Source organism: Marmota marmota, unplaced genomic scaffold, assembly GCF_001458135.2.
Source record: "Marmota marmota marmota unplaced genomic scaffold, marMar, whole genome shotgun sequence".
Lineage (NCBI taxonomy): Eukaryota > Metazoa > Chordata > Mammalia > Rodentia > Sciuridae > Marmota > Marmota marmota.
The window spans coordinates 16,708,178-16,731,475 of record NW_026000026.1 but is presented as its reverse complement, the minus strand read 5'-3'; the positions used below and the strand labels follow the sequence as shown (position 1 = coordinate 16,731,475).

The window sequence follows — 23,298 nt, the reverse complement described above, 5'->3', positions numbered from 1 at the left end:
TTCTGCAGATCTCATGATGGTGAACAAAACTCTGTGTGCACACACGTGCCTGAAACATGCAAAAAATTTATGTATATGACTTTTATTGTAACACATAATATTGGGATTTTTGTCAAGATAATTTTCTAATTTGTCCCATTTCCATCAGAATGAATTCCAAGCTGTTTAGCATGGCACACAAGGCCCTGTGATCTCGTCTGTTTCTCTCTGGCCTTCTTTCCTGATCCCAGAACCTCACTAAGTCTCCCTAAACATATGGTGGCATCCTCAATCCTTTGGCTTCTGCCCACAGGCCTCCTCACAAGACAAACCCTCTCCTCTGCCCCACAATCTGCCTGGGAAATAGCCACTTAGATTCCAATAGTCAATGAAATGTCCCTCCTTATGAGGCTTTCCTGAGCACCCGACATCCTCTCCACCTCCAAACCTACAGCCGTGTGCCTGGTCATCTGCCACTGTATTTCCTGATCCAGTTTATTGAACACGCTGATTTTTGTGACTGTCTTTTGCACTGGACTGTGAGCTCCCTGAAGGCAGGGACTATATCTTATTTATTTGCTTATCTCCCCACCAACGAACTCAGAAAAAGCCCTTGATAAAAGATTATTGGATTATCATCATCACCCGCATACATACCCTCACAGAGTTCCTGAGACCATAACCAATGAAGGCACGATTTTGCAGGGTAAAAAAACAGAGATGGGGTGTGGGGTCAACCTGACTGAAACCATAGTTCTTGGGCAAATCAATTCCCCACCTGGACTTCAGTTTCTTTTTCTACCCAAAGAAGCGAACTGGGCAATCTATAACCTGCTTTCCAATATTACATTCCATGCCTCCCATCCCTTAGCAGCAGGAACTCGAGGTAATGGATTACCTGCAAAATTTATCCCCTAATTGGGATGTCAGGAGTGTGGTTCCGCGGGGCCTCATGGAGAGGGGTTAGATTTTCCATCAGGAGCCTGCAACCCCCAGGTCTGAACCAGCCTAAGCCAGAGGTGTCCTTCATGCTTTCCTGCACAGCTCTGATCTGACCTTAATGATCCCTCCTCTCTGTAAGCGATCCATGGAGCTGTAATTACTAATTGATGTTTGTAAAGTCTTTGAAATTCTCAGGTGACAGATGTAATCAAAGGCCAATTTATTATGATAATTGTTATTAGTACAGCTTCTCATTATTTGTTGATGTTAACGGCAGGGCCAGCAGGTGTTTTAAGACTGAGCAGGGGATTGAGGCTGGTCACATCTGGTGGGAGCGAGAGAAAAGTGTGGGTGCTTTGAGGATTTGGGATCTTTTAGAGGCTCCTGCTGGTTCCAGTCCAGCAATATTTCTCCATGTAGCCACTCTGTGGAGCTGAGACTCGGCGTGAGGAGGGCGCTAAAGGCACAGGACTGCATTTTTGCAGGCACAGTTTCCAATGCAGCTCACCTTTTGGTTTCTAGAATATTCTTCAGGCGGTCCTAACCTCTCAGAGTCTTGGCTTGCTCATGCTAAATGTGGATACACAGAGTGTCAGCGTGCACTCACTGTGTTGGAGAATGGGTTTGAGGTGAGCCATCACAGACACAGGAACAAACGTAAGTGGCATCCAGGACTAGGATAGTGTCACTGGGGATGGGAAAACTGTGTGGGTTGGAGAGAACTTTAGAGTGTAGAGCAGATAAGACATGATGATGATCAGACACAGAAGGTGAGGGATCTTGGGCAATTCAGACTTTACTGAGACAGGGAAGACCTAGGGATACTTTTAGAGAAGATGAATGAACAATTCACTTTTTCTAAACTACTGCCTACTATTTTCAACCGTCTTCTTAAGTTTGGTTCATGTCAATCATTCTATTCTGTAGCCCAATAAACTGAAATACGAGTTGGCAAAGTAGGAGGTCATGATGCAAAACATGAGAAGTTCACCTTCCTTGAAGGACCTACAGCAGGAGTGTCCCAATTCTCTGCTTGTCTTTAAGTACAATGTGCCCACCTTTCTTTGAAATCTCACTCCTTTCTGGCCAAGTGCCTACCGCACCAAGGTGTTTTGGGTGCACCTGGACTTGGATGACTTTGTCCTTCTTCCCTGAATTCCCTTGTCCCACAACCTATTCATAGTCCATTCAGATTTGATTGATGGGTTTTAAAAGACTGGGCCCTGGCAGTTTGTGCTTATTTCCTCTGCATCTCCACACTCTGGCTCTCCCATGCCACCTCAGCTATCCTAATAATGATGGTTGACAGTGAGTGTTGATTTTTTTCCTAGTATCATAACCATATTCATTATTCAATATTTACAAACATTCTTATGAAGTTGATACTCCTAGAGCATCAAGTTTTTCAAAACAAGAAAGAGACTCAGAGAGCTTAATTCACTTGCCTAAGGTCACATAGCTGAGCAGTAGCAATCTATGCAACAGGAAAGAACTCATGCTAGGCATATTCATCAAAAACCCTGAGGTGAAACAAACTTGGAAATCCATTAATCTTATTTAATAGCATTAATTAGTGGAATGAATGCCATTTTATAGCACAAGATATAGAATCCTTCAGTACAAATGGCTCCATTAAATTCTAATATTTTAAGGTCAGACTGCACAGAATTGATATAAAAAGGACTAATTGAGTGTTCAAGCTAAGATGTTCTCATGATACTGACCAGCATACCTTCAGGACCACTTACATAAAGATATATGTGATAAATGCCCCTTTTAGTGTCTTCCACAAAAATTATGTGTGCTTCCTTCTATCAAGTAAGAGAAACCTGCTAGATGCTTCTTTTTACCATGACTTCCAGGAAGCTCAAGAGGTACAAATAATGGACCACTTCAGTAACCATCCATACTAGACCTCTAGCTCAATGACTTCCTTTCTTCAAGATTCTTGTGCTAATTTAAAATGTTTAACTGAATATGAATATATATGCATTCATATATAAATATATATGCATGGATATCTATAAATATACATGCTGAAATATTTGTGTATGCATATATTCAGATACCCATTTGCATATATATATATATATACACACACGTGTGTGTGTGTGTGTGTGTGTGTGTGTATATATTCACATTAGCAACTATACCTTCATTTGAAAGGTCCTTAGCAATTTGCAAAAATAATCACATCTACATACTTTTTGCAAAGGTTTCAGTGAGCTTAGGAGGGCATTTCTCATCCCCATTTGACAGATGGGAAAATGGAGTTCTGGCAGGCAAGAAGTCAGTTCATGTCGCTAACAAAAGGCAGAACCACTTGGGGCTTCCCTCTTTCACCACTTTGGAGCAATTAGCCCAAGCTTTATGTGACCTTTAGTTTGGAGGGTCCTGATGGAGGCAGAAACCTTAACATACAGAAGCTTGGGCTGCTATTTCCATGAGTTTTTTTGGGGGGACTGGAGTCTGAGCATTGAAGGCTTAAGGCCCAGCTGACAAGATTATCAGCTGTCAACATTTGGGTAACCTTCATCTCCTTCTCCAAATGAATTTAAAGTATATTTGCATGGGAAGGAAAAATGTTCTTGCTCCCTCAGGTCTCGTACCATGATAATAAAATGTGTAAGAGCTGTGAGTGAATGAAAAAGTAAATTGGCAACCAGGGAGAACTCATCTTGGTATTTGTACAAGGTGACACTTAGGGAATTGCCTTCTTACCTGAGGAGAGAAGTTGGGGCCCCGGCAGAGCTCTAACAGAAGTTCAGAGTTTTTAAGAGCAAGTGAAAAAGCTCAGCTGACAGAAGGGGGCCCTACAAGCAGAGATGCCCGAGAAGGAAGGCTGAGGCCCAGGAATCAGAATACCCTCAAAGGAGGCTTGGGCAGGTAGGTAGGGCATGAAGCTCACAGACAAGAACGAGGAGGGGGCCATTACACACCAAGTCTTTCCAGAGCAGCTACAGAAAGTTTACGATGCTAACCTTGGGTTCCAAATGCCCAGTTCAGAACTGTTCTACACTTCTAAAGGGCTGCTGCAGAGTTAATAAAATCCAGAGATGGGTTCCTGATGTAGGACTATGGTGTCAAGTCGGCAGAAGGTAAGAGGGGGTCTTGGGTCCTCGGCTTTCTGTTACCTTGGCTCACTGCTGCTGGGTGAGGTAGATATGAGGCTTTCTGAGGCCTCTCACCACCCAGCATGGCAGCATGAGGGAAGCCTCACCCTCCAGAGTGGAACAGCGGTGTGGTGAGTATCAGACCTTTCTTTACCAGACCTCCCAGAAAATAAGCTGAAAGTCTCATCTCTCTATCAGTGTGCAGGAACCAACTCCATGAGACTCCAGGGGGATTCTGACAATCTATCCATCCACTATCAGAAATGGAGGCACGTAGTGAGACCAAGGCAGGAAGTAGAGTAGGAGAAATTAGCTTGCTTAGTGTCTGAGACACAGCAAGTCTTCAGTGAAAGATAGTCCTCAGAATTTATGATAGGTCTGGGTATCACGGGATTTAAAGGCAAGTCTGGTGGTCATTAGGGATGTTTTCCAATATTTCAGTTCTAGGAATGAGGCCAGAAGGCACGGCTTCTTTCATCTTCTAGTCAAGCATGGTCACATGGTTGTCATTGGCCAATGGATTATGAAAGTGCTGTGTAGCATTTTGCATGACAAGTTTTCTTTAATTAATTAATTAATTGGCTCTGGGGATTGAATCCAGGGATGCTTTACCACTGAGCTACATCCCCAACCCTTTTCATTTTGTATTTTTTTTTTTTGAGACAGCGTCTCACTAAGTTTCTGAGGGTCTCACTTGTGATCCTCCTGCCTCAGCCTTCCGAGTGGCTGGGATTATGGGTATGTGCCACCAGGCCCAGATTGTGTGGAAACTTTTAGAGCCAGTGCTTATGCACCACATTCCTCTTTCTCTGACTTGGTGATTCTATCAAGATGGGCCATCCGTAGCCCTGAGTAACTATGAGAACATATCCCTTTGTTGACCCCTTTTGAATCCATAGTGGAAGTGAACAATATTTCTTTCTGGCAATCCACTGAGATTTTGTCATTGTTTGTTACTGTAGAATCATTTAGTTTATCCTCACCATGATGAGAGTTTTCTCATAAGCTCCCTGGTGGACTATCTAGGACCCAGTCTGCCACATGGTTACCTGTGTGGTCTTGACTCTAACCCACTTGAACTTGGGTCTCCCATACTTCCTCATTCTATGCTCCTCTGAGTTTCTTGTATGTGACATAATAATCATAAATAAGAAAATAGGGTAGGAAAGGCAATATCCTGCCCTAGAGATAAGATCAATTATTTCAAAAGAGAAGACAGGAGCAGATGTCAGGCTTGAAAAATGTTTGCAAGAAGTTTAAGAGGAATAAACACCTGGGATACATGATGCTTGAGTTAGGGTAATCAGTAGCTAGGACATAGATGTGAGTCCTGAGGTTCTCCAGAGTTAGGGAGGTAGGAGAGAAGTCTACTGGACAGACTGGAGTAAGCCAGGTAAGGCTGCTACAGCCTGCCCCTCCCTCCAGAGAGGAAACTCAGGAGAGCAGCTAAAGGTAAAAGCAACACCCAAAGCTTTTATACATTGTCTCCTTCACTCTCCATCAAGGTTTTGAGAAGCAGATAATTAATCACACTACACATCTTGAGATGTTAAGTAAACTGTTCAAGTCCATAGGGTTGGCAACAACCGTCACTCAAAACCAAATCTGGTCTGATGTTCAGCTCTCAGTTCTTTGCATCCCACCATGCCATGTGAAACCCATCCATGGGCAAATGTTCTTTTCACAGTGCCTGGGCACCACTTAACATAATTTCTTCCAATTCATTCAGAGACACAGAATTGTCCATAACCTAGCCCTACCTAGATGATCCCAACTATTATAACGTGATTTTACTGCAAACATGGCGGCCCATTCAACATAGCATCTGGCTTCCAACTGCTCTCAAGAGGCAATTGAGTTCAAGAGCTAGAAGAGGAAGTCAGAGAATGAGAACAATCACCCTTCTACTCCCTACTTCTCTTATTTAGCTCAGTACTTGGCAGAGGCATCGGCCAGGTTAAACGTACCCCTGCAGGATGAAAAGGATATGGCAAGGAAAGAGTTTTCTTTCTCTGCATAAATAGAACATGCATAACAGCATTGCCCAACAAAAGGTGGCTTCTGATGGAGATTTGCATGAATTCACCACACTTGTTTTGCATCCAACCGTTAATTATGGTCCTTTCAACTTCACAATCATGGCTAATGGTGGTGGGGATGCAGAGAACAGTGGATTCAGCAGACCTCATTCTGGGAAGAGTGGGAGAGAAACAATACAAAACTGCACCCACCTGCTGTTTATAACTATGACAGCTACTCTGGGTACCATTTGGAAGATCTGGAGGAAATCAAGCTGCCCAGGATCCTGGAGCTTGGGAAATGAGACATCTGGGGTGGGGGAGTCTTATTACTACAATGAAAGGAAAGTCCTTGAGGGTTCATCTGTGGTGGTGAGCTGGCTCAGAACCACAACCCTCATTCAGCGGTGAATGGCAATTCAGACAGTACTGACACTTATTGGGTGCCTTTTACCATGCAAGAGCTTTTCGTATTTAATCCTCAAATGACTGTGTGAAGTATGGATCACTATTTCAGTTTATAAGTGAGGAAACTGAGACTCACAGAAATGAAATAGCTCACACCCTCATTCTGCCTTCATTCATTCAGTCTGATCAATATCCATTGCCATCCAACAAAGGGTTATTGAGTATCTACTGTGTAGATGGACTTCAAAGTCCATCCAACATAGCATGGAGGATACAACAACAAGCAAACAAATCCCCCAAATGGACAATGAACAAGTAGTGACAATAAACAGAGTTCCTTAGTGCGGTGACAGATGCCTACAGTACACATAAATATGTGCCATTAAAATATGTCCAGTGTTATAAAGAAAAAGAAGGGGCTGAGTACCGGAGCTGGATCTTAGGTAATAAGATCGGGAATCTCTCAGAGGAGGTGACATTGAAACTGAGGGCTAAAAACAAAGAAGGTGCTAGTTTTGCAAACAATGAAGAAAAGAGCGATTCAGGTAAAATGACAGCTTGTGTTAAGGCCCCAAAGTGGGAAACACATCTTGAAATGCTTGACAATCAATGTCTCAGGAAACGTTCAAGACAGGAGGGATAGCTGTGATGTAGACAGCACAGCCCACTGTACCTGAAACACAGTGTAGGTTTGGGAACCCTTTGTAAGGAGAACATTGAAATAAAACAAGTCAGTCTATCAGAGAACAGTGTAAACAGGATGCAAGATCTAGAGATCATCATGCCATGTGAGAAATAAAGGAAAGCATTGCATGTTAAATATCAGTGAAATGGCTTGGTGGCCAAAGGTGGGTGGCTGTTACTGTCCTATCATCTCAGAAAGGTTGAGGCAGCAAAGAAAGATTTGATTTGTTCAAATCAATACAAGTGGCCAAGAGGGGAGAGTTAAAGAGACAAAATTTGGTTTTATATAAGGGGAAAAAAAAAACCTAATAATTTTACCTGCTCCACAAAGGAATCAACTCCCTTTCACTCTAGAGAATTGCAGCAATCAAGCTGAAGCCTAGCCAAGAAAGATTTCTGTAAGATTTCTTCCCGTCCCCCCCACCCCCGCCACCATTCTTGTCTAGATTAGATGGCACTTCAAAGTCCACCCAACTCTAAGGTGCTATAGATGTATAATAGAGCTATATCCAAAACAACCTGTTCTAATGTGGTCTGATTCATAAGAAACACAGGTGCTGAGAATTCAGTAGCAAGCACAGTACTCCCATCATCGGGCTACCTTGTCCTCAGTAAGATGCATCAGTGCGCAAATACAAGATCGCTAATATGAAAACATCTTCAACACAATGGCCTGTGAACAACTCACTTCATGAAGTACCTGAAAAGACTCTGAGAACTGTATCTTATAATGCATGTCAGACTACAGCATTCCCAGGGCCGAATAAAAATACTTAATATTCATAGATCACTATAGAGTTTACAAAATGTCTTTGTCCTCATGCAAGGATAGCTAGCCTTGAATGAGTGACTTCCACACTCTCAAACCTAATGATAAATGATTTGACATTATGTCACTGATTTATTTATTTATTTGGGGTCTGTTCCCCACTAGAATGCAAACACTATGTGTGCAGAGAGCTTTTTCTCTTTGCCTTATGATGTATTTCCTGAGCTTAGTCAAATGCCTTTCTGATGTGCAGTGGGTGCTTGATATATGTGCCTTTAATTAATCAATCATATCTAACTCTTTTAATAGATTAATTAAAGCCACAAAGCCACCGGTTTTTTGTACATAGGCAGTCTGATTGTAAAGGCTGAATTTACAGCCACTGTGCTAAGCTGACAAATTATCTTTAGTATCCACAGAATAAAGAGGGGGAGACTGTTGTCTGATGTCTGGGGAGTAAAACCTCTAATTGATGTCCCGTGTCACTCTTGTTCTGCTGAGGTCACTTCTCTCTGTGCTTGGGTTGGGGAAATTTACTCTAGAACAACTTTGTCTTGAGTTCTGTAGACTTGGTTGGCTGCTTGATTTCATGTATATCTTGGTAGGAACATCTGGATCCTAAAATTCCCTTACTGTGTCCTGCATAAAGGTTGTAGGTAGGATATAGAGGGGTGAAATTGGTGGGGAGTAAATTATTCCATCTGTCCCACAATTCTCTGCAAAAAAATGTTCTTTTTTGTTTTCCTTTCATTTGTTTCAGTGGTATAGAACTGCACCAGTTTTGCTTTTTAATCTATTAGTTATATAAGTTTGCAAAATTCTGAGTTTTACTTGAACTATTTTTTTTAAGAAGGGGAAAAGAACACCACTCTTTCCCCTGTCTAATCTAGAGTTTTTGTCTTTTGTCTTAGAGTTTCTAATTTTCATGTTCACTGATAGTGTCCTTTGTTGTCCCTGTTTTTCTTTGTAGATTGTTTTTTTGGCTTTTCTATTATTAATTGAAAGTCCAACCTTAAGTTAAAAATTACAATTCATAATCCATGCATGCATGATTATGTCAAAATGAACTCCAATATTGTGTATTACTAGTATGTAATAATAATGAGGTTAAAAATTACTTTTAAACCTCTTCTTTGTCAAAAATAAAATAATAGTTATTTGTTCCCTTTTGTCTAACAGAAGAAAATTAGCAGATTTTTGATTCACACTTCAATCCTCCAAACCTTTCTCAGTTTTAGTTGACATAGTAGTGAATTATGAACCCAAATCACAATTGTTCATTTTTCCATTATGTCTTTAAGTAATTATTTTTTACATTAACCTTCTGTTTTGGAACATATTTAGAGCAATTATTTAGTGTTAATGTAATGTCTAATTAGTTTCATGTTCACTGTGGATTTTTTAGCTCCATATTTGTCTATTCTTGATTTCTTTATTTTGATTCATTGCTTGGTCAATTGCTCTTTAAATGATTTATTAGGAGTAGGGCATGTGGGAGCCTCTGGTTACCGAGAATGTCTTTCTGATATATTTGCACAAGAACAACATCTTGGCCGATCAGGAATTTGTGGGTTACAACATTTTCTCTAAAAAATCCTCCACTGTCTGCTGCCTTCTATGAGAGAGAAATCTGAGGAGCCAGCCAGAGATTTGCTACGGTAAGCATGGCTGCTCTCTACCTTTGACCTTTTCACCCAACTCTTTTCAGTAAAACATAATAATAAAAGACAGTCAATGTGTGATTTCTCCTTGCCAGAAAATACAACACTGAGAGCCCAGATCCAACTGTTCTTCCTCTTTCTGTTCCCATGAGGCCAACTGCAGACCCCTGACACTCTGCATAAGCATTCGTTCAATTCCCTTCTTGCCTGCTTGTCATTACTGGGAATCCTAGTTCCAAAATGAGAGTATGCATGACCTGGGATAGGAGATGTCAGTCATTAAATGGCCCGGCTTCTCTTGGAAGCAGGAGTAGAAACAACTTCTAAGACAAGGCAATTTCAGAGTGGATCACCTCTTTTTTTTCTCATTGGCAAAATCCTGTGTCTTAAAAAGGGGGTCTATGCTATGATGACTGGGAAACAAAGCCTCCAATCAATGTCCTGTGTCACCCCTGTTCTGCTCAGGGCCAATCATGGTTGGGTTGGGGAAATTCCTTCTAGGAGACAATTGTGTTGGGTTCTGCAGACTTGGATCTATTGCTTGGTTTCATGATTATCTTGGTGGGAATGTGGAAGAGGATCCATGGGGCTCCTCCCAGCTTGGAAAACCTAACCCTATCTCTTGATTTGTGCCGAGGGCAGAGAAACCCACTTAACAGAGAGCTGTGCTGAAATGAGGGCACATTGCTCTAAGAAGAAGATGGGCCCCCAGATGCTCCTTCCCATCTTTGTGTCTGCCTACTCAATACATCAGAGTGCTTCATGCAGAGGGAGGACCAGATGGACAGGTGGAAGGCAGTCTGGCAGCTTCTCTTTGTAGTTTTATATTCTCTGTGAGGAGTGTTGCTTGGACCAGTAATAAATGCAAAACTGAAATACCAAAGTGGAATTTAAATGAGCATGTAGACATTCTAAATGTTAATTAGCTCCTCAGTCCAGGTTTTGTCCCAGGCGATGACTGCCACTGACAGACTCAACTCTACCTTGGCCACCCAGAGCACGGACAGATCATTCACCATACACTTCCCCTAATCTTGCTTTGGTCTTGACCTTCCTTTCTTGGTGAATGTCTGCCTTCCCCACCTATACTACATAACATGGCACATGCCAGGCTTCCTTCCATTTCGAAGGCACATAATAACCACAGTGTGAACCACAGGGCTTGTTTATTAAATGAATTCTGGAAATCTATAATGTGTTCATAAAAGCATCCCAGATGACAAATAGCAGCTCATGGTACAAGAAGGACCAAATATATTGTGCTTGCAGAAAAAAAAAAAGATAGGTGTGCTTTTAGAGAAGGCAGATGGTAGAAAAGATCTGCAGTGAAAGAAACAGTAATTAAGAAGGGGACCACATTAGTTCTATAGACCCCTAAGAGTGTAGACCAAGAGCAATATGTGGGTGCCACATTCAAAGAGATATTTAAGGATGTATATGACAAAGCTCTCTTGGAGCCATAGTCCCTACCACCACCCCAAAGATCAACAAAGTAAGGTATCTATACTTTCAGGTACTGAAAAATAAGCACTAATACCAGTTAACTGTCACACTGTAATAGTGACTGAAGCTCTGTTGAGTGTGTGTGTGTGTGTGTGTACGTGTACGTGTGTGTGTGTGTGTGTGCATGCTCAATAATCTTTAGGATCCTTTCTAGTCCTGTAGTTATTTTTATGACTAGACCACTGCTTGATCAAAGACATATTTGACATCAAAATGGTTACCTTGTTACCGGGAGAAAAAACTATTTTCAAACGTGACTAATGGTAATGTCAAGGGAATAGTATTCACAGGTGAACTAAAACATACAAATATATCCATACCAAGGTAGCTTTCTAGTTATTACTACTATAGATAAGGAAGTTCAGGCTCAGGAAGACCATGTGATTTGCTCAAGTGTCGCACCTTCTCCATACTCTAATAGAGGAGGCTGCAAATGATTTCCATAAAGAGCAGCAGAATAAATGTTTCAGGCTTTCTGGGGTGCACAGTCTCTGTTGCATTTGCTCAACTTTACTATCAAGCATCAGCGTCGCCATTGAGAAAATGCAAAGGAATAGGCTCAGCTATATTTTAAAACAACTTTATCAAAAAACCCAAAAAAGCACAGGTCTGGATTTGACCTCCAGTTTGTCAACCTCTACTCTGGAGCTTTGCTGACCTCTCATGGGATAATGGGAAACCCAAACAAGGCAAGGAATGGCCTCTTTGTGGCCAGACTTACTCCGTTTGCTTTGCTGAGTGCCTGGAAGTAGATGCTGTAGCTTTTCAGTGGGGAGAGAGGAGGGTTCCAGTAGCCATTGTATGTCTTGTTGTCACCCACTGTAAACGGCTGAGTGACAGGCAGGTTGGCAGGCTTCAGTTCAGCAGCAAAATAGTGCAGAGAATCCAGGCTGGAGGCATTCCTGTAGCTCACAGGGACCGAGAAGCACTCGATGATGTCAGCCGCCCTCCGGGACTTCTGAAGTCGCTCCTCCTTGACCACCAGCTGATAAACACTGGATGGGAAAGAGGAGAGACAGATGAGCAACCCTCTGGAGGGATAAGCTCCTTAGTTCTCGAGGAATTGGCACAACTTCTTCCATAAGGAAACACTGTTGTCACTTCAGCTATCCCCCCTTCCCAAGCTTTAGGTTTTCAAACCTAGAGCTCTGTAGAGATCTGTTTCCGTTCAGAGGTCCCAACTCAGCTCCGATTGACATGTCCAAAATTCAACTCAGCCCCAACACCTACAAACCTGCTGTATCTCCTCCTTCATTTCTTTCTTGACTAAGGGGTTGCACCATCTCTCAGGTAGCCAGACCCTGAATTTAGGGCTCATCCTTAATTCTTAGTCCTCACTCTCCTCCTCTACTCAACAAGCCCGATGGCAGCCGTTCCTCCTGCCCATCTTTTACCCTTGGACTGCTAATGCCTAGGTTAGGCACTTCCCTACCTTTTGCCTGGACTCAACTGGTCTCTTTGCCTCTAATTGTTTTGGTCAGTTAATCAGTCCACCCATGATCTTCCTAATCGTATACCACTGTCCCTCTTCAAGTACTTGGTGTCTATCTTGTATATTCTAAACTCCTCATCTTGGCATTTGAAGCCCTGTGTACCTGGCTTCCCATCTTCCTTTGAGAACATGTTCTCAAGAGACCCTCCCCACTGATTCCAGAAGCTCCAGATTCTCTTGCACAAACATCTTTTGGACCTCAGCTCATACCATCACCAGCTTGTACTTCTTTTACAGTCCTCTCCACCTCCACTTTCCCTCAAGGTAAGCTTTTCCTCCTTCTCCTCCTCCTCTATGAAGCCCGTCCAGATCTGCCCACTCTGGACGGGTTATTCCCTCTGCTTTGTTCCTCTTCAACTCAATTAATCACTCTCTGATCGGTTCTGCAACAACATGAGGTGGAACTACTGTCTTGCTGGCTAGACTGTGTCCTTAAAGAAAGAGGGAGTGCAGCTGCATTATCTCTGAGTCACTCTCCCCACAGACACACTGCTCAACAGGATGCCTGACACCAAGCAAGTGATCAGTGAATGCTTGTTGAAATGAATCAAATTGGATTGAATTAAAACTGAAAGCAGCATGAAACCAAACCTGACTGGATGCAGAAACTTCAATCAAGGTAAACAGTGACTCCCTGGAGCTCCTGTCTAGTGATCTCATATCATTCCCTTCAACTTGGAAGGATATAAGAAGTGCTAGCATGTGCATAGAGATGACTGAGCCCTTATTAAATATCAACTCTATGCCAAGTGTACAGATTCTCTTTGTAAAAAGTTATTCTCAAGTTTGTGAATTGGACAACATCTTCTCATTTCTTTGAATGCCAAGTGTGTGCTTCTCTCAAATAAATGCCCTTCTTTGAGAAGACCTTTATTGCACAGGTCTCTGGGAACCATGACTGAAGACAGAGGATCAATTTCCCAAAGTGCACCCCAAAGGAGACAATGGGAATTAATGAGGTGGTTGCAGAAGTGACCCCAAACCACTCATTTAAAGATGGCATAGTGAACTAGCATGTGGTTTATTTAAAGAATGTGGTGCAGGCTCCTATTCTTTGATCAGATTATCCATCCAAAGACATTTGGTTAAGAGGCACAATTTTGGTTAATACAGAAGCACAGGACTGTTTCATTAAGGGGAGAGAAAAAAAAAAAAGACTACAGAGAGGCTCCTCCCAAGAACATGTAACATCCTCCATCTGGCCAGAATTCTCTGAATGTCCTTGAGCCTGGGAAAGGTCAGCCATGCAAATGGGAAAGGGGTGGGCATGTAAGAGTATGACACACTTGGATGAGTGCAGAATACAGGTGGAGGTGAACAGTTCAGTGAGCATACGCATTGCCCTACATGCACCTGGCCTGGAGTGCATGAGTGAATGTGGCCAGTATCCAGGGGAGTGCATGTGGCACTTGAGTGTGAATATGTCCAAATGGGAATCTGCAGCACGTGGGTGTCTAACTCTAAGTGAGAGTAATGTCCCTACAAATGCGATAGTGTTGAGTATGTGGGCTTCTAAGTGTGAATGACATCTGACTGGGTATGTGTATGACATCTTTTATGCTCATAAAGCCAGCTGAAGCCCCCAAGTGCTTAAATTAAATTACTTCCACCTTAGCTCTGGGGTTCTCCTCACACAAAATCATCATGCTTAACTGCACAGCTAAGCTCAAAGCAGACACTGGAAAGCAGCACAAGGACCAAAGACCCAAACCTAGCCATCACCAGATGGGACCAGAAGGGTGCTTATCACAGGATTTACAGATCTGCACTGCTTTTTTATAACAATAGTCTCAAATAAAACTTGGAATCTGCTCAAGTGCTAATAGTAACTTGACTAATTGAGGGTCCATACACATGGGGCTCTGACCTTCAAGGAAAAGGGCAAGAGTCAATAAGAAGCAACACAGCAACTTCATGAAGCAGCCAGTCTCTTGGGTTCTCTGCTGGGGCTAGCAACAGACTCTAAAATCACTCTGCACTGATTTGGGGGCATGCAACTCATCAAGCCTTCATATCCTCCTGACCGGGTCAGAAGGAACCAAGAACCTCAACCCCAACATCAACGGCTGAAAAGAGATGTGGGCCTCTGCTTTCTCCCCAAACTCAAGTCTATTTCCGTCCACCACTTTGGCGGATCATCAGGTTGCCTTGATTTCTCATCCAGGCCTCACATCCTACCTTGAATTCTTAAATCATCTTTGTCTTCCTCACTGAGACCTTTGGAGATTCCCAGAAGTTGGATCCCCCTTCTAGAATCACTTTCTATTACCCCTGGCTCGCCAGAGCTGGGATGGACCAAGAAGACCTCAAGGCTGAGCTCCTGTATTACCTACGACTGACGTGAGATCCTGCAGTTGTGGACAGTCAAGGTAGGTCCTCCCTGGGTTCTGAACACTCGAATACTCTCAAGGCCCAGGTGGAAGGTGTAGCATCTCTGCAGGGATCAGCCTGTCACCTCATGACATGCCCCTGTCACCAACCTGATGTCTGAAGCTCCACTTGTCAATTCAACCAAACCCAAAAGAGATGAGGACGCAAAGCCTGAGAGGTCAAGTGGCTCCTGCACGTCAAACTGCAGCAAAGCAGAAGGGTGGACTTCCCCTCCACAGCCCAGGGTCCTTTCTTTCCTACCTTCATCCTATTCCCATAAACCACCACAATGTGTGGAGGGCCACCCAAGCAGTGTTTTTTTCTTTTACTTGGTGGCCTATAGGGCTTAGCTCTATCTCAAGTGGCCTCACAGGAAACTACAAAAAAAAAAAAAATAAAAGAGAACATGGGGGGTGGTGGTTTAACTGTGTCGTCAACATATGGTTCATATTACGAATGGGATTCTCATGTCAGCGCCTGCTCAGCAGTTCCAACAAGGCCACTACATCTGCAGCTTGTCCATTCAGAGGAAATCTGCAACCACAGCCAGAAAGACAGAAGCCATTTTTCTCGGATCAATCTGTTTGCCAGTAGATCCAGCCCCTCTCCAAGATCGGGTAAGTGTGACTGAATAGGGGGAGGGAAGACACAGCCTCCTCTCCCTGAAGGATACACATTAAGAAGCGGTGGGGGAAAGGAACAAGAAACTAGGGATTATTTTTGTTTCCTATGTTAACTTTGTTCTCATCGTTCTCTTGAAAATATATTTATATATGAGCATGCTCCTTTCAGCTTTCTGGTAGTGATAAAATCGTACCTAAATAAGAATAATGCCCCCAAAGTCATACCTCCAGCTCAAGAGAAGTGGCTGCAATAAACTATTCAGGGTCATTTGTAAAGACAAGGGGTATTTCTGAATAGGAACATTCTGAGGGCATGAGAGAAGAATAACTTAGAAGGTTCAGCTCTCAACCCGTGGTATTTACTCAGACATTTTTCCCCTCCTTTGTCACCTCTATTTCTCCCAAAGAGAAGATGGACATTTATGACCATTCTCTCTGCATAACTTACCCTGAGGGTCTGTTCTTGTGGGGCTCTGAAAGCTACACTGTGTCCCTGACCCCATCTCAGTCACTTTAAAATGGCAGCTGAGGGGTCAAAAAGAGTTTGTATTTTTAGCTTCATTGTCTCCTGCCATCAGAGGCAAGAACACCCACTTTGGTCTCAGATCCCAAGAGCCCCAACACCCAGAGGACTGCGGCCTCCGACACCATTCAAAGTAAAATCTAATGACTCCTCCAGAGGTTTTGGAAAACCCTGCTTCAGGACCATCTTCCTCCCTCTGATTCCTAAGCGAATGGTTTACCTGGTGAGCCCTGCTAGTATTTTAGATGGTAACTCATGTTGCTCAGACCAGAATCCACAGAGGGGGCACCAGGGACCGTGCTTCCTTCATTGACAATTCCTGTGACCTTCTTGCTCTATCAAGGGAAGGTGCCCCCTACCAGGTGTTGCATCCATTCAGAATGTTGAATCCAGGTGAGAGATGAAGTGTAGCCTTCAGTTCCCAGGGGACGATTGCCCAGCTCTAGGAATGTGCAGACTTTGGTCCATGTTCTCCCAGAAAGATTTAAGATTGAGGGTTCAGGAGTCACTGGAGATTCTGCTTCAGCTGGAGCACAGCCAAGGAATCAGCGTGAGGATGATGAGAATGTCTTAGTTCAGATTCTTCCAGAAACAAACCCTGGAGCCAAAGATTTTGCTGCAAATGATGTATTTAGGACATGCTTCCAGAAAAAATCAGTAAGGAGTGAGGGGAGAGGAGGGCAAAAGGGAGCAAGCCAAGCAGGTGTGTGATATCAGTGAATCTGACCCTGTAGGGAGTTCTGCAATGTAAATTGTCTTATTTCAAATGTTTGAACCCCCATTATCAGGTATTGGTTATGCGTTGCCCCCAGAGAGGGATAAATTCTGTGGGGTCAGACAAGGCCTCTGGGATGGCCTAATGGCAGCCTTTCCAAGGCAGGTCACCCTGAGGGCCATCTGCAGCAAAGTGCACAGCAGCAGGAGGATGGGCACCCTGCAGGAAAGGGGAGGTTCAGGTGACAGGATCTGTGTGGATGCCCACCGTGTCCCCTGATGGGTACTGTTGAAAATGACCACTGGGACTTGTATACAATCGGAGACATATTTTGGCAAAATATTTTTCAGCCTCTGTTTCCAGCCCTGTGCTGCTGAGGCCACACGGTAACCCCTCGTCAATCCTGTGGCTTTTCCACCACTGATTCTTGGAGTGAAGGCAGACAACAGCTGTCTCAGAATCTTAAGGGGTTGCGCAAGCTCCATAGTTCTCAATGGCTGCACATTGCAATCATCACCCCAAACCAACTGAATTAGAATCTCCGGTGACTCCTGAACCCTCCCACTTAAGAAACGAATAGGTTTTATTTTACAATAATATGCAGCTACAAAGCCACAAACCTAGGCAATTCTGGTACTTAGACTTCCTTTATACCCGTCAGGAGCATTCCCTTCCAGCATTCTGGCTCCCTTAAAAAAAGTCACTTATTTGGGTCACACCAAGTTCACAAAGCATTAATTCATAATTACCAGTCATCGTCTATCACATCTTGAGTTATTATGTGCCACATCTCCTGATTTATTTCTTCCATAGCTTTTATCACAATTGAAACATCTTACTTGATTGTTTACTAGCTTACTGCCTGTCCCCAAATAGACTGTGAACTCCATGAGGTCTGAGACCTTTCTATCTAGCTCATTGCTTTTAATACCATGATACACACAGGAAACGCGTTCGCCAATAATTTATTAAAGAAATACATTTACAAAATTTCACAAAATGAATTTAAGTGCTCACTCACATCAATTCTTACCACATGCCTTAACATCTCTCTAGAAACCCTTCTATCTATGATACCTTTTCTTTCTTCTCCGTCCTGAGAACTCTTCATCCAATTAAGTACCCAGATCAAATGTCAGCCTTTCTGAGGAGTCTCTCTTGACTTGCAAACCAGAGCTAGTTCCTCCTTCCTCTGCCCCCAGGGCTCTTTGTCCATATTTCTCTCCTGGATCTCACTGCTGTGTTCTGCAAGGATGGTCTCATCTGTCTGAAAATGTTTACTGAGCACTTGCTAGGCCCTGCTATTTTATCTGACCTTCACAACAATTCCGAGAGGCAGATGTCGTCCCTATTTGATACAATAAGAGAACTGAAGCATAAAGAGGTTCAAAATTTTTCCCAGGGTCTCTGCTATTTGAGTGCTGGGGCTAAGATTTGAACCCAGTCAGTTTGATTCCTGCACCTTACATCTTAACCTTGGGCTTTTTACTACTTTGTGTAAAAGGATTAAACCATCATCTTGATCTTATTCCAACAGGTACTTTGCTTTTTATAAGAAAAATTCTTTATTTTGTCAAGGAAATACAACAATATCTTATAATATTTGGAAAGTAGAGAAAAGGGAAAAATGGGTTTCTTTTATCTGCCTGCTACGACACAATCTCCAATGGATTGTTGGTGAATCTTTTCACATCCTTTTCTTCTGCAAGATTAACCTCTGATTTAATATTGAAAATCAATGGTGGAAAGCCTTTCTTTTATTGACATTCATCTTAGAGTCAGCTTGGTTAGTTTGCACATATAGTTAGCCACTCTTGTTTGTAGTTTCACTTTCCGTGGTTTCAGTAACTTGTGGTCAAACTGCAGTTCGAAAATATTAAATGGAAAATTCCAGAGATAAATAATTCATAAGTTTGAATTGCGCAGCATTCTGAGTACCATGGTAAAATCTTGCACTGTGCTATTTGGTCCCACCTGGGACATGAATCATCCCTTTGCCCAGTGTATCCACACTGTATAGACTACCCACCCTTAGACACACAACAGCTGTCAGAGTTATTAGATAAATTGTCATAGTAGCATAGTGCTTGTGCTCAGAAAGCTCTCATTTTAACTTAACAATGGCTCCAAAGCACAACACTAACGATGCTGGAAACTTGTTATGACAAAGAGAAGCCATGAAGTGCTTCCTTTAAGTGAAAAGGTGAAAGTACAACAGGAAAGAGAGAGACTTAACTTTTATGATAGTACATTTTATAATTGTTGTATTTTATTATTACCTATTGTTGTTAATCTTTTACCATGCCTAATTTATAAATTAATCTCTATCATAGGTATGTATGAATAGGAAAAAATAGTCTATATAGCATTTGGTACCAATTGTGATTTCAGCATCCACTGGGGGTCTCTGCTATTCCAGGATACCCGATGATTTAGTAAACCTCTTAACAAATTTCATATTAGCACTACTGAAAATAGCCCAAAGCATAGAGTCATGCCTGGCATACACTAAGGATTACATTGTTCACTAACACCTCTTTTTCCAAAGGTTATTTGATTTAGTGATCTACAGGAACATGTAGACCTGTTCTGTTTATGACTGTGACTGTGATCTATTGGGACTTGGCTAAAGCAGTCCTCAGTGAGATTTGTTTAGCCTTGTTCTCTCACATGTAGTCACTGTACTGCACAAAGTTAATATGATTTCCCATGACAGTAGGAAGCCACCTTGTCTCTATATTTTTTTTTTCAGATTACTCCAGTGCTCTGTGCTAACTAAGACAGTTATGGAGCAAGGTCTCACACAGTAACAACTGGCACCAGAATTGGTTCATACATAAGTTAGTAATGCCTTTAGCCATCAAAAAAATGTTTAATCAATAGTAAGTAAAATCTGTTCAGAAAAGCAACAGATGCAGCACATTTTAAGCAGATTTTTAATAAAGCTGATGAAAATATAGTATTATCACTTATAAACCTGGTTTCTAGTCCAAGATCTGCTAAGATCTGGACAGATCACTTAATCTTGCAAGAGGATGCTGTTATTGTCCTTCTTTATCCATCTTCCTGATTCTCTGTGAACAACTTCTATCTTTTGTGTGCTTTGCTGCTAATGGAAGCACAATGAACTTCATCAGAGGGTTATCTTATAGTGACTAGAGGTCCTTTTGCTGGTAAATAGGGCTTCAGAATTTAAATCCTGGTCTTCTCTAACCCATACCCATACCTGACCCCAGGCCAGCATTACCCAGTGCTGACTTTGGGCAGAAATCCTGCTCCTCTGCCTCAAAAGAGACAGGTTAAAGGTGTAATGCACTCTGTAGACCTCCTTACAAGAAAGCACCTTTGTTTGGCTTCTTTAGCTTCTCTTTCCTGCCTCCCTCTGTCCCATGCTGATTTCTTCCAGGAGTGTCCCCTTAATAACTCACTTGTGTTCAAATTCAAAGGGGTGCAGTTTTGGAAAAATCTAATCTAAAATAACCTCTATATGCCTCAATGTCCTTGTAGCTAAAATTAGGGAGTGGACCTTCTTGAATGGTGAAATAAGAAGTTTAACCTACTGTCTACCCCAAGGAGAAGTGATTAAATTGGACAGTTTGTCAGCAACAACCGTATCAGGAGTGGTTGGAGAAAAAATGATAGCTTTATACATCTATGCGAAAAGAAGAAAAATCTCAAATCAAAAACTAAGTTTCCATATTAAGAAAGCAGAAAAATAAGAGCACACAAAAATAGAAAATTTCAAAAGACTGATAACAAGTAAAATAGTTTAATTCATAATTAAAATCCTATACACACACATATACTCCCCAGCCCATATGGCTTCACTGGCGAAGCCCATTTAATATTTAAAGAATAGTTAGATTCTTTCACAAATTTATCCAGAAAATCAAAGAGGAGTGAATACATCCTAATACATTTTATGAGGGTCATATATCAAAACTGGAGAAATATATTAAAATAAATGAAAATGGCAGCATTGTTATTGTCATAGTTCATTCATGAAATGGCCCCCCAAGAATTTAACCAAATATTAGCCAACTGAATCTAGTAACATATTAAGAAGATTAAATATCATAAATGAGATTTATCTCAGGGTTATAGGTTGTTTTAACACTCTAGAATTAATAAATGCAATATAAAAAAACTAATAGCACAAAGGACAGAAATCCATAATCACCTCAACAGATGCAGAAAATATTTGAGAAAATGCAGTACATATTTATGATAAGAGGTATTTTAGAAAGGAAAACAGGTACAACCAACATGATTCTTAAGTAAAAAGACAATGATCTACCTCTAAAATCAGAATTAAGACAAGGATATCTGATTAACAGTAAGACTTTTGTTTGCTGATGATATAATCTTTTATATAGACAATCCTAAGAATTTTCTATGTATACACACAGAGAAATGATTTAAACTCAGAAATTATTTGAACAAAATCACAGATAAAACAATAATATGTAAAAATAATTATATTTTTATCAGCAGAGAAGAACAGTATAGAAATAAAATTAAGCAAACAAGTCCATTCACAGTAACATCAAAAAGAATAACTAGAAATGAATTTTAAAAAGAAATGAAATAATCGTTCTCTGAAAAGTAAGAAAATAAAGAAGATAAAAATAAACAAAAATAGCTGGGCATGGTAGTACCACATGCCTATAATCCCCACAACTTGGGAGGCTGAGGCAGGAGGCTAGCAAGTTCAAAGCCAGCCTCAGTAATTTAGTGAGGCCCTAAGGAATTTTGTGAGACCTTGTCTCAAAATAAAAAATAAAAATGGCTAGAAATGTGACTTAGTGGTAAAGCACCCCTGGGCTCAATTCTCAGTACCAAAAAAACCCTAAAGACAGTCCATATCCATAGATTAGAATAGTCAATATTGTTAAGATGACAATTCTATCTAAATTTATCTACAGATTTAGTTCAATCTCCCTCAGAATTATAGGAGATTTAAAAAATGAATAAGCTGGTCCTAAAATGTCTCTGAAAATGTAAGCATTCATGATAAACAAAACAATTAAAAATAAAGATAATTTTGTAGGGCCTATATTTTCTGGTTTCTTTAATTATGAAAATCAATAGTTTTTGCTGGCAAAGGATAGACATATGAATAAATGAAAAACAACTGAAATTCATGAAATAAACTCTTATATTTATGATGGATTAATTGCTGACAAGGTACCAAAATGATTCAATAGTAACTTGATAGTCTTTTCAACAAATGGTGCTGGGTCAATTAAATATCCCCATGTGAAAATCTAAGTTTAAATTTAAAGCATATACAAGAACATACCATGTATGATACACATGCAAGAGCTAATACTATAAAACTTCTAGTAGAACATCTTCAGGACCGGGGTGTGGAAAAAAGTATATAGATACAAACCCCAAAATATGATATATTAATAGGAAAAAAATAAACTAATAAAATTAAATTTTTTCAAATTTGTCTTTCAAAAATACTATTAAGCAAATTAATATGTAAGTCATGTGCTGAGAGAAAATATTGTAAATCATATGCAAGATAAGACGTGTTCGACACATATAATGACCCATTACAATTCAATGATAAGAAGGCTGGTAATCCAATTTAAAAGTGGCAAAATATTTGACTAGACTTTCCATCAAAGATGAAATGCAAATGGCTAATAAGCTAATGAAAAGATGGTCAACATCATTAATCATTTTTGGAAATGTAAATTGAAATAATGAGAAGCCCCGCACACACATCCATTAGAATGGCTATCAGTCAAAAGTGACAACAGAAAGAGTCAACAAGAACAAAAACCCTGAAACATTGCTGCTGAGAAGGTGACCTGGTGCAGTCACTGTGGAAAACAGTCCTACAGGTCCTTAGAAAGTGAACTTCGAACCACCATCCAGCTATTCCACTCCGAGGTATCAACCCAAGAGAAGCGAAGACATATCATCATGAAAAAGCACATGGCTGTTCCTAGTAGCACTGAATTATTCAGAAGAGCCAAAATATGTAAACATCTATCAACTAGTGAATGGCTAAACAATATGTGGAATATTACTCAGTGGAATATTACTCAGCAATGAAAGAAATAAACCCCTGCTCCGTTCCCCATGGAAGAAGCTCAAAAACACGCAAAATAAGCAAAACCAGGTCTGCACATATTGCTTGATTCGATGCATATGAAATGCTAAGAAAAGGCAGTTTCATGGGGACAAATCAGATTAATGATTGCCTGGGACTGGCGATGGAGATAGGAATCAACGGCACGTGGGCATGAGGCTTTATAGTGTGATAGAAATGTTCTAAAATGGCATCAAGGTGATGGTTGTGCAACTCTGTCACCGTGCTGAAAATCATTGAATTGTACACTTTAAAAGGGTGAATTTTATGGCATATAAGTTATACCTCAATAAAGCTGTTAAGGAGATGAGAGAAATGGAGTGAATAATCTCGAATGTTCTTTCTTCATTCAAAAGTATGCTGGAGCCTTTTGCTACGCACAAATTTTA

General features: G+C 41.2%; 1 protein-coding gene across 5 annotated transcripts in view; it reads right to left on the bottom strand.

Annotated features, from left to right (window-relative positions):
• Ptprt (protein tyrosine phosphatase receptor type T) overlaps positions 1-23,298 on the bottom strand; it is a 783,764-nt gene that overhangs the window by 221,636 nt on the left and 538,830 nt on the right. For all 5 annotated transcript variants that reach the window (XM_048810927.1, XM_048810928.1, XM_048810929.1 and 2 more), the window contains exon 11: positions 11,799-12,072. In XM_048810927.1, coding sequence (XP_048666884.1) covers positions 11,799-12,072 — 274 coding nt within the window. The remainder of the gene's footprint in view (positions 1-11,798; positions 12,073-23,298) is intronic.